At 46.3% G+C, this 15,682-nt stretch overlaps 1 protein-coding gene across 1 annotated transcript in view; it reads left to right on the top strand.

The window, feature by feature from the left end:
* Nucleotides 1-15,682, top strand: part of SPNS2 (SPNS lysolipid transporter 2, sphingosine-1-phosphate) — a 155,674-nt gene that overhangs the window by 115,793 nt on the left and 24,199 nt on the right. The window contains exon 4 of the mRNA XM_084823098.1: nucleotides 9,658-9,809. Within this exon, the coding sequence (XP_084679224.1) occupies nucleotides 9,658-9,809 (152 nt within the window). The remainder of the gene's footprint in view (nucleotides 1-9,657; nucleotides 9,810-15,682) is intronic.

The following is a 15,682-nucleotide window of genomic DNA, read 5'->3' as shown; positions in this document are numbered from 1 at the left end:
CCATTCAGCTTGTTGGCCTGTTTTATTTTTATGCAAAGCTAAAGCCAGGAAATGCAGCACTTTGTGGGGAATGGGGACTTTGCTTCCCAGTCACTCTCCAGCACTGGTGTTACTGGCCCTGAATCTATTTCCCAGCGCCCCGGATCTGTTCCACAGAACCCTGAGTATCCAATTGAAAGAGGGTTTTTTCTCAGCTTAATTGCCATGTGGGGGGCAATTTTCAAGGGGGGTTGCAGCTGGAGAGGGAGGAGTTAACTCTCCCCTGCTCGCATGCTGCAACACGCCCAGATCTTCACCTACATGGGAACTAAGCGGAGAAAAAGAATCCCTTTTTCCATTGGTTTGCAATGATCTGTTAGGAGCAGGGTGCAAATTAATTGAAGAATTCATTTTATTTGAGATGATTTGGATGAGAAATGAGTTGACTGCCTGTGCCTCCTGTGAAATTTAAATAAATCCGAGTAACTATTTCTAAATTTGACTATATAGATATAAATTAGCATGTGCAGATTCTATTCAGATTTGTGTCCTATGGCCTGGGCCTCAGATCTTTTAAGTGCCTAGCAGTGTTTCTCCTTCCCAGGTTTCATATATAATTTCTAGGATCCAAGCTAACTTCTCTTTGGCTGAAGAAAGTTGTAGGATTTTAGGAGAAGGAGCTTCTCCCGTGCTGTCTCCAGGGTCTCAGGTGGAAGCCCATACCTGACATCCTAAAAACTGGAGATGCTGTGGATTCATAGAATCATAGAATAGTAGGGTTGGAAGGGGCCTATAAGACCATCGAGTCCAACCCCCTGCTCGAACCTGAGATGATGATGATCTCTGGGTGGTTTATACATGTAACACGCGTGCTCTGTCTCTGAGCTTCGGCACCTTTGTAATGTAGCAGGGATGCACAGAAGGTAAACTGGGATTTACTGAGATCGATGGCTGGAGGATTTAGAGTATATTGCCCAGGGCTTCTGACTCCCCACTGAATGGTTAATTGTCTTGTGTTTTAAATTATATTCCTAATGAGTTTAAACAAACTAATAAAACAATCATTCCAGCAACGTCAAATGCAACACGAAACGGCAGGTCACGCACTCTGCGTTATTCAGAGTGTCGTTCATCCAGATATTAGTGGGTTGAACTGTCCGTGTTATATAGAACTTTGCCTGTGTAGGCTGGCTACAGCGCTGTTGCTACAGTTGAGTTGCCTGCTTTTGGCGAGCCGCTTTGAGCACAGTGTATTTCTGGGCAATGTGGCATATAAATAAACTGGCTATGACTAACTGTCTCGCGATAGCCACAACTACAGGGCTAAATTGGTTTGCTACAAAATCAGAACGCACGAGGAAAGGAGAGAGTGCAAAAGCAGCAGCCCTTCTGTGTTGCAGTAAACCATGGTTGCTGTTGCATCTGAACCGATCCAGCCTCTCTCTCCCGTATGATAGGAACAAAGGAAGCTGCATTATATCGGCTTAGGTTGTTTGCATCTGAACCGATCCAGCCTCTCTCTCCCGTATGAGAGGAACAAAGGAAGCTGCTTTATATTGGCTTAGGCTGCTTGACCACCTTAGCTCAGCCCTCCCGGTGTGTTAGACTACAACTCCCAGAATCCCCCAGCCAGCTAACTCAGCATTGTCTACTCTGTCTGGTAGCTGCTGTCTCCAGGGTCTCAGATGGAGAAATGTCTTTTCTGTCATCTACTACCTGTTCCTTTAAAAACAAACAAACTGGACATGCCAAGGATCAAACTTTGCTCTGCCAATGAGCTATAGACCATTCCCATGGTAAAGGGAATTTAATTGTGAGCTGCCCAGAATTCTTTAGCTATTGGGCAGTATTAAAATGTAATAAATAAAATAATAAAGATACCTTGAGGCCAGGCAAGAGTTTCATCCACATCTGTGCAACGTATGAAACTGCTTTATGCTGAGTTAGACCATTTGACTGGCCATGCTTTCCCCCCAGGTGGGATGTGAGGGCTTGAGAGCCAGTGTGGTGTAGTGGTTAGAGTGTTGGACTAGGGCTGGGGAGATCCAGGTTCTAGTCCCCCACTTGGCCATGACGCTTACTGGGTGACTTTGGGCTGATCACTGAGTTTCAGCCTAAGCCACCTCTGTGAAGGTTTGAGGCCTACAGAGGCAAAAGGAAAAAAGGTCAGGCTTAGTGGCCTGGAGTTTTTGTTGGGAGGGGGTATCCCTGAGAAGGGTAGTTTCATTTCTCTGGTTAAGTTTCTGGTTCAATTCCCCTGGTAAATTTCATCTCTTGGAGGCTGAAGCAGCACTTTCTGTTTTGGGGGAGGAGGGTATAAAAAGAGGGAGTCAGTAAGAGCAGCAGCAGAAAGAGACAGCCAGAGCCTGAAGTGAGAGCAGAGTCTGAAGAGTGAGCAGGAAGAAGCAGAAAAGTCTAAGAACAGCTAGGGTAAAGGAACTTGCATTTTGCAACTTTTATTTTCTTTTAATGCCTTTTGTATCACTCAGGTCTATTGTGTAAGTACCTTTAGTTGTAATTTGTTCACTTTAACTCTATTAGTAAGCTGTAGTGGCTAAACCCTGTGTCTGGAGTGACAATCATCCCATTTCTACAGCCGAAACCCCACATTAACGGGAAGGGGAAGTTTTTAAAAGAAGGAAGGTGGGACTCTTAAGGAGGCAAGAGGCAACTTTTAAGGACTTGCTCAGGGGGTCCAGGTCATAAGGGGAACCCTGACAACCTCACAGGGTTGTTGTGAGGATAAAATGGAGGGGGGAGGACCATGTCATTGCCTCGGGTTCCCTTCAAGAGGAAAAAAGATGGGATATAAATGTATTAATAAAATAAAAACAGGAGATGACAGCTTTGCATGTGAACTTTGCAGAAGCGTCTGTTTGGCCACTAAGGGAAGCAGGATGCTGGAACAAATGGACCCTTGGCCTGCTCCAGTGGGGTTCTTTATGTTATTGAACATTATCATTATTAGGAATGTATACTGGCAGTTACCGCTGAAGACCAGATGTTGGAGGTATTGTTGTTGTTCAGTCGTTAAGTTGTGTCCGACTCTTCGTGACCCCATGGACCATAGCACGTCAGGCCCTCCTGTACTCTGCTCTCTCCCGGAAAGTGCTCAGGTTCATATTCATTGCATTGGTGATGCTATCTAGCCATCTCATCCTCTGCCGTCCCCTTCTCCTTTTGCCTTCAATCTTTCCCAGCATCAGGGTCTTTTCCAGGGAGTTTTCTCTCCGCATTAGGTGGCCAAAATATTTGAGCTTCAGTTCAGTATCTGTCCTTCCAATGAGCAGTCAGGGTTGATTTCCTTTAGGATGGACTGATTTGACTTCCTTGCAGTCCAGGGGACTCGTAAGAGTCTTCTCCAGCACCACAGTTCGAAGGCATCAATTCTTCGGCGCTCAGCCTTCCTTATAGTCCAACTCTCACAGCCATACGTTGCTACTGGGAAAACCATAGCTTTGATTATGTGGACCTTTGTCGGCAAGGTGATGTCTCTGCTTCTTACTATGCTGTCTAGGTTTGCCATAGCTTTCCTTCCAAGGAGCAAGCGTCTTTTAATTTCATGGCTACAGTCACCATCTGCGGTGATCTTGGAGCCCAAGAAAATAAAATCTGTCACTGCTTCCATTTCTTCCCCTTCTATATGCCAGGAAGTGATGGGGCCAGATGCCATGATCTCAGTTTTTTTAATGTTGAGTTTCAAACCAGCTTTTGCACTCTCCACTTTCACCCTCAACAAGAGGCTTTTTAGATCCTCTTCGCTTCCTGCCATTAGGGTGGTATCGTCTGTGTATCTGAGGTTGTTGATAATTTTCCCGGCAATCTTAATTCCGACCTGTCATTCATCCAACCCAGCGTTTCTCATGATGTACTCTGCATATAAGTTAAATAAGCAGGGCGACAATATGCAGCCTTGTCGTACTCCTTTCCCAGTTTTGAACCACTCGGTTGTTCCATGTCTGGTTCTTACTGTTGCTTCTTGTCCCTTGTGCAGGCTTCTCAGGAGACAGGTAAGGTGGTCTGGTACTCCCATCTCTTTCAGAATTTGCCACAGTTTGTTGTGATCCACACAATCAAAGGCTTTAGCGTAGTCAATGAAGCAGAAATAGACATTTTTCTGGCATTCTCTTGCTTTCTCCATGATCCAGCGAATGTTGACGATTTGATCTCTAGTTCCTTTGCCTCTTCGGAACCCAGCTTGTACTTCTGGTAGTTCTCGGTTCACATACTGCTGAAGCCTAGCTTGTAGGATTTTGAGCATAACCTTGCTGCCATGTGAAATGAGCACAATTGTACGGTAGTTTGAACACTCTTTGGCACTGCCCTTCTTTGTAATTGGAATGTAAACTGACCTTTTCCAGTCTTGTGGCCACTGTTGAGTGTTCCAAATTTGTTGGCATATTGAGTGCAGCACTTTAACAGCATCATCTTTTAGGATTTTAAATAGCTCAGCTGGAAGACTGTCATCTCCGCTAGCCTTGTTGTTAGTAATGCTTCCTAAGGCCCACCTGACTTCACTCTCTAGGATGTCCGGCTCAAGTTCAGTGACCGCACTATCATGGCTATCGGGGACATTCAGATCTTTCCTGTATAGTTCTTCTGTGTATTCTTTCCACCTCTTCTTAATCTCATCTGCTTCTGTGAGGTCCCTGCCTTCTTTGTCCTTTATCATGCCCGTCTTTGCACAAAACGTTCCCTTGATAACTCCGATTTTCTTGAAGAGATCTCTAGTCTTTCCCATTCTGTTGCATTCCTCGATTTCTTTGCATTGTTCATTTAAGAAGGCCTTCTTGTCTCTCCTTGCTATTCTCTGGAACTCTGCATTCAGTTGGATATCTCTTCCCCTTTCTCCCTTGCTTTTCACTTCCCTTCTTTCCTCAGCTACTTGTAAAGCCTCATCAGACAGCCACTTTGCTTTCTTGCATTTCTTTTTCTTTGGGATGGATTGAGTTGCTGCCTCCTGAACAGTGTTACAGACCTCCGTCCATAGTTCCTCAGGTACTCTGTCTATCAGGTCTAATCCCTGAAATCTATTCCTCACCTCCACTGTATATTCAAAAGGGATATGATCTAGGTCATACCTGAATGGTTTAGTGGTTTTCCCTATGTTCTTCAATTTCAGCCGAAATTTTGCAATAAGAAGCTCATGATCTGAGCCACAGTCAGCTCCAGGTCTTGTTTTTACTGACTGTATGGAGCTTCTCCATCTTTGGCTGCAAAGTACATAATCAATCTGATTTTGATATTGACCATCTGGTGATGTCCATGTGTAGAGTCGCCTCTTGTGCTGTTGGAAAAGAGTGTTTGCTATGATCAGCGTGTTCTCTTGGCAAAACTCTGTTAGCCTTTGTCCTGCTTCATTTTGTCCACCAAGGCCATGCCTGCCTGTTATCCCGGTGATTTCTTGACTTCCTACTTTAGCATTCCAATCCCCTATGATGAAGAGGACATCTTTTTTTGGTGTTAGTTCTAGAAGGTGTTGTAGGTCTTCATAGAACCGATCAGCCTCAGCTTCTTCGGCCTCAGTGGTTGAGGCATAGACTTGAATTACTGTGATGTTGAATGGTTTGCCTTGGATTCGTACTGAGGTCATTCTGTCGTTTTTGAGATTGCTTTTCCCACCCTTTTGTTGACTATGAGTGCTACTCCATTTCTTCTACGGGATTCTTGCCCACAGTAGTAGATATGATGGTCACCTGAATTAAATTTGCCCATGCTTGTCCATTTTAGTTCGCTGATTCCCAAGATGTTGATGTTCAATCTTGCCATCTCATGTTTGACCACCTCCAGCTTACCTTGATTCATTGATCTGACATTCCAGGTTCCTAAACAATATTGTTCTTTACAGCATTGGATTTTCTTTTCACCACCAGACACATCCACAGCTGAGTGTCCTTTCGGCTCTGGCCCAGCCGCTTCACTCTTTCTGGCCCTACTTGGAAATACCCTCTGCTCTTCCCCAGTAGCATATTGGACACCTTCCGACCTGAGGGGCTCATCTTCCGGCGTCATCTCTTTTAGCCTTGTGATACGTTCCATGGGGTTTTCTTGGCAAGGATACTGCAGTGGGTTGCCATTTCCTTCTCCAGTGGACCACATTTTGTCAGAACTCTCTGCCCTGACCTGTCCGTCTTGGGGGCCCTGCACGGCATAGCTTATGGCTTCACTGAGTTGCGCAAGCCCCTTCGCCACAACAAGGCAGTGATCCATGAAGAGGGTTGGAGGTATAAAATGAAGGAAAATCCATTTTAAAACCTGTGTTAAAACACTTCCATTTGAGCGCTATTTAGTGAATATTAATTTTTTTAAAAAAATATATAGGAAAAAAAGCACAAGTTAAATGTTTGATTAAAAAATGGAGAGGGGGAGGACCTTGCAAGCCACTTTAATTTCCTTGCAAGAGGAAAGAAAACATGAGATATAAATGTAATATTAAATAAACCTGGAATCTTCTGCTTACAGAGCACAAACTTCTCCATTGAGCTATGGCCCGTGCTAAATGGTAGCATGAACTTGTTCACCTGCCTTGTATTGAGTCCGACCGTTGGTCCATGTGGCTTGGGATTGTCTGTGCCAGCTAAGTGTGGTTCTTCAAGGTCTCAGGTAGATGTTTTTCCCATCCCTTCCTACCTGAGATCTTTAAGTCCTGGGGACTGAACCTGGAGCTTTCTGCATGCAATGCTGGCGTTCTTGGCCTGGAGACCAATTCCTAGGAGGAAAGGTTGAAGGAGTTGAGTATGTTTAGCCCGGAGAACAGACAATTATGAGGCAGATGAGAGCCACCTTTGAATATCTGTCACATAGATGATAAAGCAGATCAGATTTCTGTTGCTCCAGAGGGTAAGACCTAAAACAGAGGGTTCCAACGATTTCTGCGAAACATTAAGAAGAACTTCCTGATGATACAAGTTGTTTGACAGTGAAACAAAGTGCCTGAGAAGGTGATGGGCTCTCTTTTGTTTGAGATTTTTAAGCAGAGGGTGGATGACCACCTCTCAGGGATACTCTAGTAGCAGATTTCCTGCATGAGCAGGAGGTTGGACTAGGAGACCTTTGACAGCCCTTCAGACTCCATAAGGGGGCAATCTTGCATGTTTAGACAGAAAAAAAGCTTACAACTCCCAGCATGCTGGCTGGGGAATGTTGGGAGTTGTAGGACCTTTTTCTGTCTAAACATGCATAGGATTGTGGGACTGTTTACTGTCTAAACATGCTTTGGATTATAGGACTTTTTTCTGTCTAAGCATGCACAGGATTGTAGGATATCTAATCCCCCTTTAAAGCCATCTAAGATAATGCTCATCCCTGCATCTTGTGGCCGAGAGTTTTACAAATTAACTATGGGCTGTGTAAGTCTCTTTTGTCTGTCCTAAATGTTCTGCCAATCAGTTTCACTGGATGAACCCAAGCTCTAGCATTATGAGAGATGGAGAAAAACCTCTTTCTGTCCACTTTTTCCTCTCCAGGCATAATTTTTATAAACATTTCCCTTGAGTAGCCTCTTCAACCTGAAATGAAAAAGCCCCAAATATGTGAGTGTGTGTTTGTGCATTTGCATTGCTATGTTTCACCCAATTAAAAACGTGCCTTCCTTGTTCCTTCCCGTTGCAAATGTCTTGCCCAGCTAATTCATCCAGCATGCCCTTTGTGAAAATTGCCACTTCTTTAAAATGCATCTTGGCTCCCCTCCTGCCCGGGCATCCGTGGTATTCTGGAGCGGTTTAGCATTGGGCAACGAACAATCGTTAAATGGCCCTGAGTCATGAGCTTGCCCTTTAGGGCTCAGCCCACGCACATCTGTGTCTGATATGACAAGGATGGCAAGAGACGTTTAATTAGGCCTGTAATTATAGGGCGCTCGGTAGCATTGCAGTTCTCAGAAAAGGTGGAACTGCTGGCACCTGACGGAGAAAAAGGTGATGGCTGATTTGTAAGCATGTGCCGGGATAGCGAATTTCACCCGCTTTGAGACTGGGTTGCAAAACAGGTGGAAGGTACACAGCGATTGATCGCTGCAGTTGGTCTCTGAGAGCTGATCTCTTCAGGGGAAAAAGAAGCAGACTTAACCTGGAGCGTTCTGGAAGCAGAGCATGGCCTGGTCTATGTGTGCATGCACAGTCTGTAACCATAAACCCCAAATCCTGAGCTAATATAACTTATGGGCCAAGCTGGACATGCTGTCAGTGGACCATCTTATTTATTGGTGTGTGTGTGTGTGTGTGTGTGTGTGTGTGTTTATTATCCTGCCTGTCCACCTAGGAAATTAGGCTGATGTAAATGGTCTCCTCCCCTTTGTTATCCTTACAACAACCCTGCGAGGTAGTTTTCGCTACGAGAGTGACTGGCCCCAGGTCATCCAGTGTGCTTCATGGCTGAGTGAGAATCTGAGCACAGATCTCTCCGGTCTGAGTGTGACATTCTTCCCCAACTGGTTCCCTCCAGATGTGTTAGACTGCAACTCCCATCACTGGCCATGATGGGGGCTGTAGTCCAACACATCTGGAGGGCACCAGGTTGGGGAAGGCTGCAGTATGCCATACCTCACTGGCTCACACGTATTTAAACCTGCATCTGTCATAGGCCTAGGCATGATGTCTCACTCACATGTAACACTGGGGTCTGCTAGGAAAAAAGATGAGTTGTTTGAGGAGAGTTCCTGTCAGGGTTCCCCTTATGACCTGGACCCCCTGAGCAACTCCTTAAGGATCTCTTGCCTCCTTTATAGTCCCACCTTCCTTCTTTTACCTTCCCCTTTCCAGTAACATGGGGTTCAGGCTGTAGACGTGGGGTGATTGACATTCTAGACATGGGGTTTAACCACAACAGTTTACTGGTAAATTAAAACAAGCAAATCACATCTAAAGGTATTTACAGAATAGAGCAGAGTGATACAAAAGGCCTTAAGAGAAAATAAAAGTTGCAAAACACAAGTTCCTTTCCCCTAGCTGTACTTAGACTTCTCCAGGCTGCTTCTTCCTGCTCTCTCTTCATGCTCTGGACTCTCTGACTCTGCTCTCACTGCTCTCTCCCTCTCTTTATATTGCCTCCTCCCTCAAAACTGAAAGTACTGCTTCAAACCTGAAGAAATGAAACTTAACTGGGGAAATTAAACTGAAACTTAACTTGGGAAATGAAACTACTCCTCTCAGGGGTACACCCTCCCAACCAAAAACTCCAGGCTTCTAGGCCTGACCTTTTTCTTTTCCTTGCCTCTGTAAACCTCAAACCTTCACAGTTCCACTGTGTGGTACATGAGAAAGGTGCTTTGGGAGGGCAGGTATCTCCCCTACCTTTAAAACAGTGCTGCATGGTACCGCGTTTTAGATGGATGGTGGAGACCATGAAATGGTGGCTTGCCAAAGTTGGACTGGGTCCAGCTAACCTATCTAGTTCCTGACAGAGGTGAGATTCGACCTGGCGACCTTCCGATTTGTCGTTCAGTCACTTGCAATGCAATCGTGCACATGCCTACACTGAGTGCAATGGGACTTACTCCCAGGTAAGTGAATGTAGGATTGCAGCCGTAGCCTCCATTGCTAACCAACTCATCTAACCCACCTTACAGGATGGTTGTGGGTGGTTAAACGATGTTATACAGACTGCGCAGAACATTACAATAGCTGTATAAGTCATAACGATAATATGCTGACTCTTCCCCCCCTTCCTTTCTTCCCCCAGTATTTCTGGCTGTTCGTCCTTTCGCGAGGTTTGGTCGGCATTGGCGAAGCCAGCTACTCCACCATCGCCCCCACCATCATCGGGGATCTCTTCACCAAAAACACCCGGACGCTCATGCTGTCGGTCTTCTATTTTGCCATCCCTCTGGGCAGGTATTGAATGCCATGTCAATCTTGTCGCTTGCTTGTGCATGCGTTTGTTTTCGTTTGTTTGCTTGTTTATTTTGAAGATTTAAACCCTGCCTCTCAATCAGGCAGTATCCAAGTTCTAGAGGAGTTAGCAGGGACGGGAAAACCAGTGATTTTCGAGCGGGTCGGACAAATTCCTGGAGGAGAAGGCTATCAATGGCTACTAGTCCTGATGGCTATGTGCTACCTCCAGAACCAGAGGCAGTGAGTCTGTGTACACCAGTTGCTGGGGAACATGGGCGGGAGGGTGCTGTTGCGCTCGTGCTCTGCTTGTGGGTTCCTGGTCGACAGCTGGTTGGCCTCTGTGTGAACAGAATGCTGGGCTCGATGGACCCTTGGTCTGATCTAGCATGGTTCTTCTTATGTTCTTAAATTCTCTGAAAGTCACTTTGAAGCTTGTTTCGTCTTGCTCCCTTTTTGTTTTCAGCGTGTCTTTCGGCTCCTTCAAATGGGAAAACTGTGCATTTCTGTGTGCGTATTTCAAAGGTGTGCACTTTCCCCCTGGGTTAAAGCATGAAAATGCATCTATATTTTAAAATGTGCATTTCAAAGTGCACTTTAAAAAAAAAAGAAAAAAAAAGCACTTTTCTTCTAACATGATTGCAAATTCAGGAATTTGTGAACGTTTCTCAAAAAAAGCGCTCCTGTTTGTGTTCAGGATTGTGAACAGGACACGTTCGCATGATTTGTGAACGAAAACAAAACGCTCTACATCCCTAGGGGTTATCCTTGTCAGTCTGTTAGCAAAACGACAAGGAGTCTAGTGACACCTTAAGACTAACACAATTTATTTCATGGGCTGAAATCTGCCACCAGCTGCAATGGAAAACCAGGACAGGGGGTGCGGTGAGGAAGAATGGAATGGTACAGGAAGCCTTTAACAGGAGCACTCCACAGCATTTTGCTGTAGGTACTGCTTGTGGGGTTGTCCATCCCTTATGTGGGAGGGACCGTAGCTCAGTGGTTGAGCCTTTGCTTGGCATACAGAAAGTCTCAGGTTCGATCCCTGGCATCCCCAGTTAGGGCTGGAAAAAACCCTGCCTGAAACCTTGGAGAGCCGCTGCTGCCAATCCGTGTCAGCAATACTGGGCTAGATGGACCCAGGGTCTGACTCAGGACTCGGAATAACGGGCTCAAGTGACAGGAAGCCAGATTCCGGCTGAACATCAGGAGAAGCTTCCTGAGTGTCAGAGCAACGCAACAATGGAACTGATCCCCTAGGGAGGTGGTGGGCTTTCCCACAGTGGAGGGAGGCTGGACAGCCATCTGTCGTGGATGCTCTGAGTTGGATTCCTGCATTGAGCAGGGGGTTGGACTTGAGGGTCTTGTAGGCCCCTTCCAACCCTACTATTCTGTGATTCTATGATAATTCAAGATGAAGCTGGAGAGCCATCTGTCAGGGATGCTTTGACTTGGACTCCTGCATTGAGCAGCGGTTGGACTTGATGGTCCTATAGGCCCCTTCCAACCCTACTATTCTATGATTCTATGAAGCTGGACAGCCATCTGTTGGGGATGCTCTGACCTGGACTCCTGCATTGAGCAGGGGGTTGGACTCGATGGTCTTGTAGGCCCCTTCCAACCCTACTATTCTATGATGATTCTATGATAATTCAAGATGAAGCTGGAGAGCCATCTGTCAGGGATGCTTTGACTTGGACTCCTGCATTGAGCAGCGGTTGGACTTGATGGTCCTATAGGCCCCTTCCAACCCTACTATTCTATGATTCTATGAAGCTGGACAGCCATCTGTTGGGGATGCTCTGACCTGGACTCCTGCATTGAGCAGGGGGTTGGACTCGATGGTCTTGTAGGCCCCTTCCAACCCTACTATTCTATGATGATTCTATGATAATTCAAGATGAAGCTGGAGAGCCATCTGTCAGGGATGCTTTGACTTGGACTCCTGCATTGAGCAGCGGTTGGACTTGATGGTCCTATAGGCCCCTTCCAACCCTACTATTCTATGATTCTATGAAGCTGGACAGCCATCTGTTGGGGATGCTCTGACCTGGACTCCTGCATTGAGCAGGGGGTTGGACTCGATGGTCTTGTAGGCCCCTTCCAACCCTACTATTCTATGATGATTCTATGATAATTCAAGATGAAGCTGGAGAGCCATCTGTCAGGGATGCTTTGACTTGGACTCCTGCATTGAGCAGCGGTTGGACTTGATGGTCCTATAGGCCCCTTCCAACCCTACTATTCTATGATTCTATGAAGCTGGACAGCCATCTGTTGGGGATGCTCTGACCTGGACTCCTGCATTGAGCAGGGGGTTGGACTCGATGGTCTTGTAGGCCCCTTCCAACCCTACTATTCTATGATGATTCTATGATAATTCAAGATGAAGCTGGAGAGCCATCTGTCAGGGATGCTTTGACTTGGACTCCTGCATTGAGCAGCGGTTGGACTTGATGGTCCTATAGGCCCCTTCCAACCCTACTATTCTATGATTCTATGAAGCTGGACAGCCATCTGTTGGGGATGCTCTGACCTGGACTCCTGCATTGAGCAGGGGGTTGGACTCGATGGTCTTGTAGGCCCCTTCCAACCCTACTATTCTATGATGATTCTATGATAATTCAAGATGAAGCTGGAGAGCCATCTGTCAGGGATGCTTTGACTTGGACTCCTGCATTGAGCAGCGGTTGGACTTGATGGTCCTATAGGCCCCTTCCAACCCTACTATTCTATGATTCTATGAAGCTGGACAGCCATCTGTTGGGGATGCTCTGACCTGGACTCCTGCATTGAGCAGGGGGTTGGACTCGATGGTCTTGTAGGCCCCTTCCAACCCTACTATTCTATGATGATTCTGTGATTCTATGACTCACTATAAGGCAGCTTCCTATGTCCTTTCCCTAATAATTGGCACAATCTGATTTTAAAGGTTTTTAATTCTGTATTTTGAGCAGGTGGAGGAGGAGGAGGAGAACTCTTCGTCTTTTTATTGTTCACCACTCCGATATTTTTTGGATGTAGAGTGGTAGATAAATCTTGTAAATAAATAAATAACATAATAATAATAATAATAATAATAATAATAGTATCATGGGGCCATTTTGTGGTGTTGTGGGGCTTCTTATTAACATGTGGAAGCCAAACAGAGTTGACATAACAAAGTAGTAAGCCAGCTGTGACATTATTACTGAGAAATGCCTTGGACTGAAACCAACCATGTCCACTTGGTTTCTATGCTGTTTGTATATTGAATTAATTTAAATCATTGCTTGTGTGACCAGTTTTGGCCTACCTGGAGCTTTAGCTTTGCCAGCGCTAGGCTGGATTTGTCTCTTTTAATACTGCATCCGAATGGTTTAATATCAGCTTCCCAACCCCGAACCCGCCGGATGTATGGAACTGCAACTTCAGCCCCAACAAATATGGCCAATGAACAAGGCTGATGGGAGGTGTAGTCCAAAACATCTGGAGGTCATCAGAGTGGGGGAGGCACTCTATTCAACTATCCCATACAGTGTTCCCATTTTACAGATGGGGAAAATGGAGGCTGACGAGCACGGGAGACTGGGCTCCTGCAGAGATTTGAGACCCCCCCCTTTGGAAAGTTCAGCTACCCAGCCATGCTCTTGGCTGCCTCTGCTGCACTCTTTGCACCTTCGGCTTTCCTTAGCAGCAGCATGCATTCTCTCCTTCTGTGGACGCGGGGAATGCTCGGTCTGCACAGTGCCTGACCCTGAGCTTGGCAAGATTGCAGACGGGGTGGGCACGCAGGGTGGGGCTCCAAATTCCAGCCAGCAAGGCCGTTTCCTGCGGAGAAGCTCAGCGCCACATGTTTATTTCCAGCGGGGAAAACCTTTCCGGTAATCTGCCGGGTGACAAAACATCTGTGACGGGATGGGGAATGCGCTAGCCCGGGCTGGTAACGTTCAGACAAAGGCTTGAAAGCATTCCATTTGCTCTTCAGGGGAAAAAAAGTGGCCTGCGCCTTGTAAGAGTGATGGGGAAGGGGGGGGGGAGCTTTTTTCCTGAAGAATGCCAGGAAGCTCTGCTCCGAGCTAAGTCCTCAATGCTGGCTTTCCAGTGCGCTTTAAACCAGTGAGCTCCGTACTGCTAGTTCAGCTTTGTAGATAAGCCCACAAAAGCTCCTAGCATACAAAACTATTTTACTAGCCTGCTGACGGCTGGCAGAAGAGGAATGGACACCTCTTTCCCTCCTCCAGCAGCCGGCTGCATTTCCATGCTAGTTGCGGAGAAAGTGGCTTCCTTTCTCTTGCAGTCTGCTTGGTTTCTATGCTCTTCAACATTTTTATTAATGAATTGGAGAAGGAGGTGCAGGGAATGCTGATCACATTTGCAGATGACACAAAACTGGGCGGGATAGCTAATACCCTGGAAGACAGAAACAGAATTCAAAGTGATCTTCATAGGCTGGAGCGCTGGGCAGAAAACAACAGGATGAAATTTAATAGGGATAAAGGCCAAATTCTGCACCTAGGAAAAAGAAACCAAATGCACAGTTACAAGATGGGGGATACGTGGCTCAACAACACTACAAGCGAGAAGGATCTTGGAATTGTGGTAGATCACAAGCTGAATATGAGCCAAGCATGTGATGTGGCTGCAAAAAAGTCCAATGCTCTTTTGGGCTGTATTAATAGAAGCATAGCTTCCAAATCCCAGGAAGTACTAGTTCCCCTCTACTCAGCACTGGTTAGGCCTCATCTGGAGTACTGTGTCCAGTTCTGGGCACCACACTTTAAGAAGGATGCAGACAAGCTGGGGAGGGTTCGGAGGAGGGCAACGAGGATGATCAGGGGGCTGGAAACAAAGCCCTGTGAGGAGACACTGAAAGAACTGGGCATGTTTAGCCTTGAGAAGAGAAGACTGAGGGGAGATAGGATAGCGCTCTTCAAGTCCTTGAAAGGTTGTCACAGAGAGGAAGGCCAGGATCTTTTCTCCATCATCCCACAGTGCAGGACACGGAAGAATGGGCTCAAGTGCCAGGAAGCCAGATTCCGGCTGAACATCAGGAAAAACTTCCTGACTGTAAGAGCAATACGACAATGGAACATATTACCTGGGGAGGTGGTGGGCTCTCCCGCACTGGAGTCATTCAAGAGGAGGCTGGACAGCCATCTGTCGGGGATGCTCTGACTAGGATTCCTGCATTGAGCAGAGGGTTGGACTCGATGGTCTTGTAGGCCCCTTCCAGCCCTACTATTCTATGATTCTATGACACAGGAGAGACGGAGCCAGTGGAGGCTGGTGGTTTTGATGTCCTTAGCACAGTGAATCTGCTCTTTACCTTGGATAGCTCCTTCAGAGTTCTGGCTGGTCCCAGAGCAGATTCACCACGCCACTGACATTGGAGCCAGCAGCCATTTTCAAAGAGGGAGTAGATATCAATGTAAAATGATATCAGCAATTGCCGGCTGATTATGCCAAAATCTGCCTCCATCAGTCAGCATTTTTTGACTAGTGGGCCCTGGAGCCTTTCTACACAAGGCTTTTATTGAGGGCTCACTCACAATAGTTTGCGGGTCCTTTATATGATCTTGTCATCCTCCAGGGCTTCTCCCGTGCTTTGCGACCATTATCACAGGTTTTTTTCTTAACAGCGAAAGTATGGTATTTTTTCTGAATGGCTTCTATAACGCCATTGAAATCTCTTGTAATTGCACAATTCCTCTTTACCACAGCGCCACTTAGTGGTTGCATAATGGAACATATAGAAAAACAGAGAAAGAAACCCCCCAGAGGGGAAAACGTGTAAAGGAGCCAATGTTAATCCTGCAATGAATCCAGAAGCAGAAGCCTCTGTAAAGACGCAGGTTAAAAACTTCATGTAGAGAAGCCTCCAGTCATTTTCAGCT

The sequence above is a fragment of the Heloderma suspectum genome, chromosome 16 (assembly GCF_057233095.1).
Source record: "Heloderma suspectum isolate Gila_16-S chromosome 16, 16-S_ref, whole genome shotgun sequence".
Classification (NCBI taxonomy): Eukaryota; Metazoa; Chordata; class Lepidosauria; order Squamata; family Helodermatidae; genus Heloderma; species Heloderma suspectum.
Note: the sequence above shows the minus strand (reverse complement) of the source record. Positions and strands in the feature narration are given on the sequence as shown.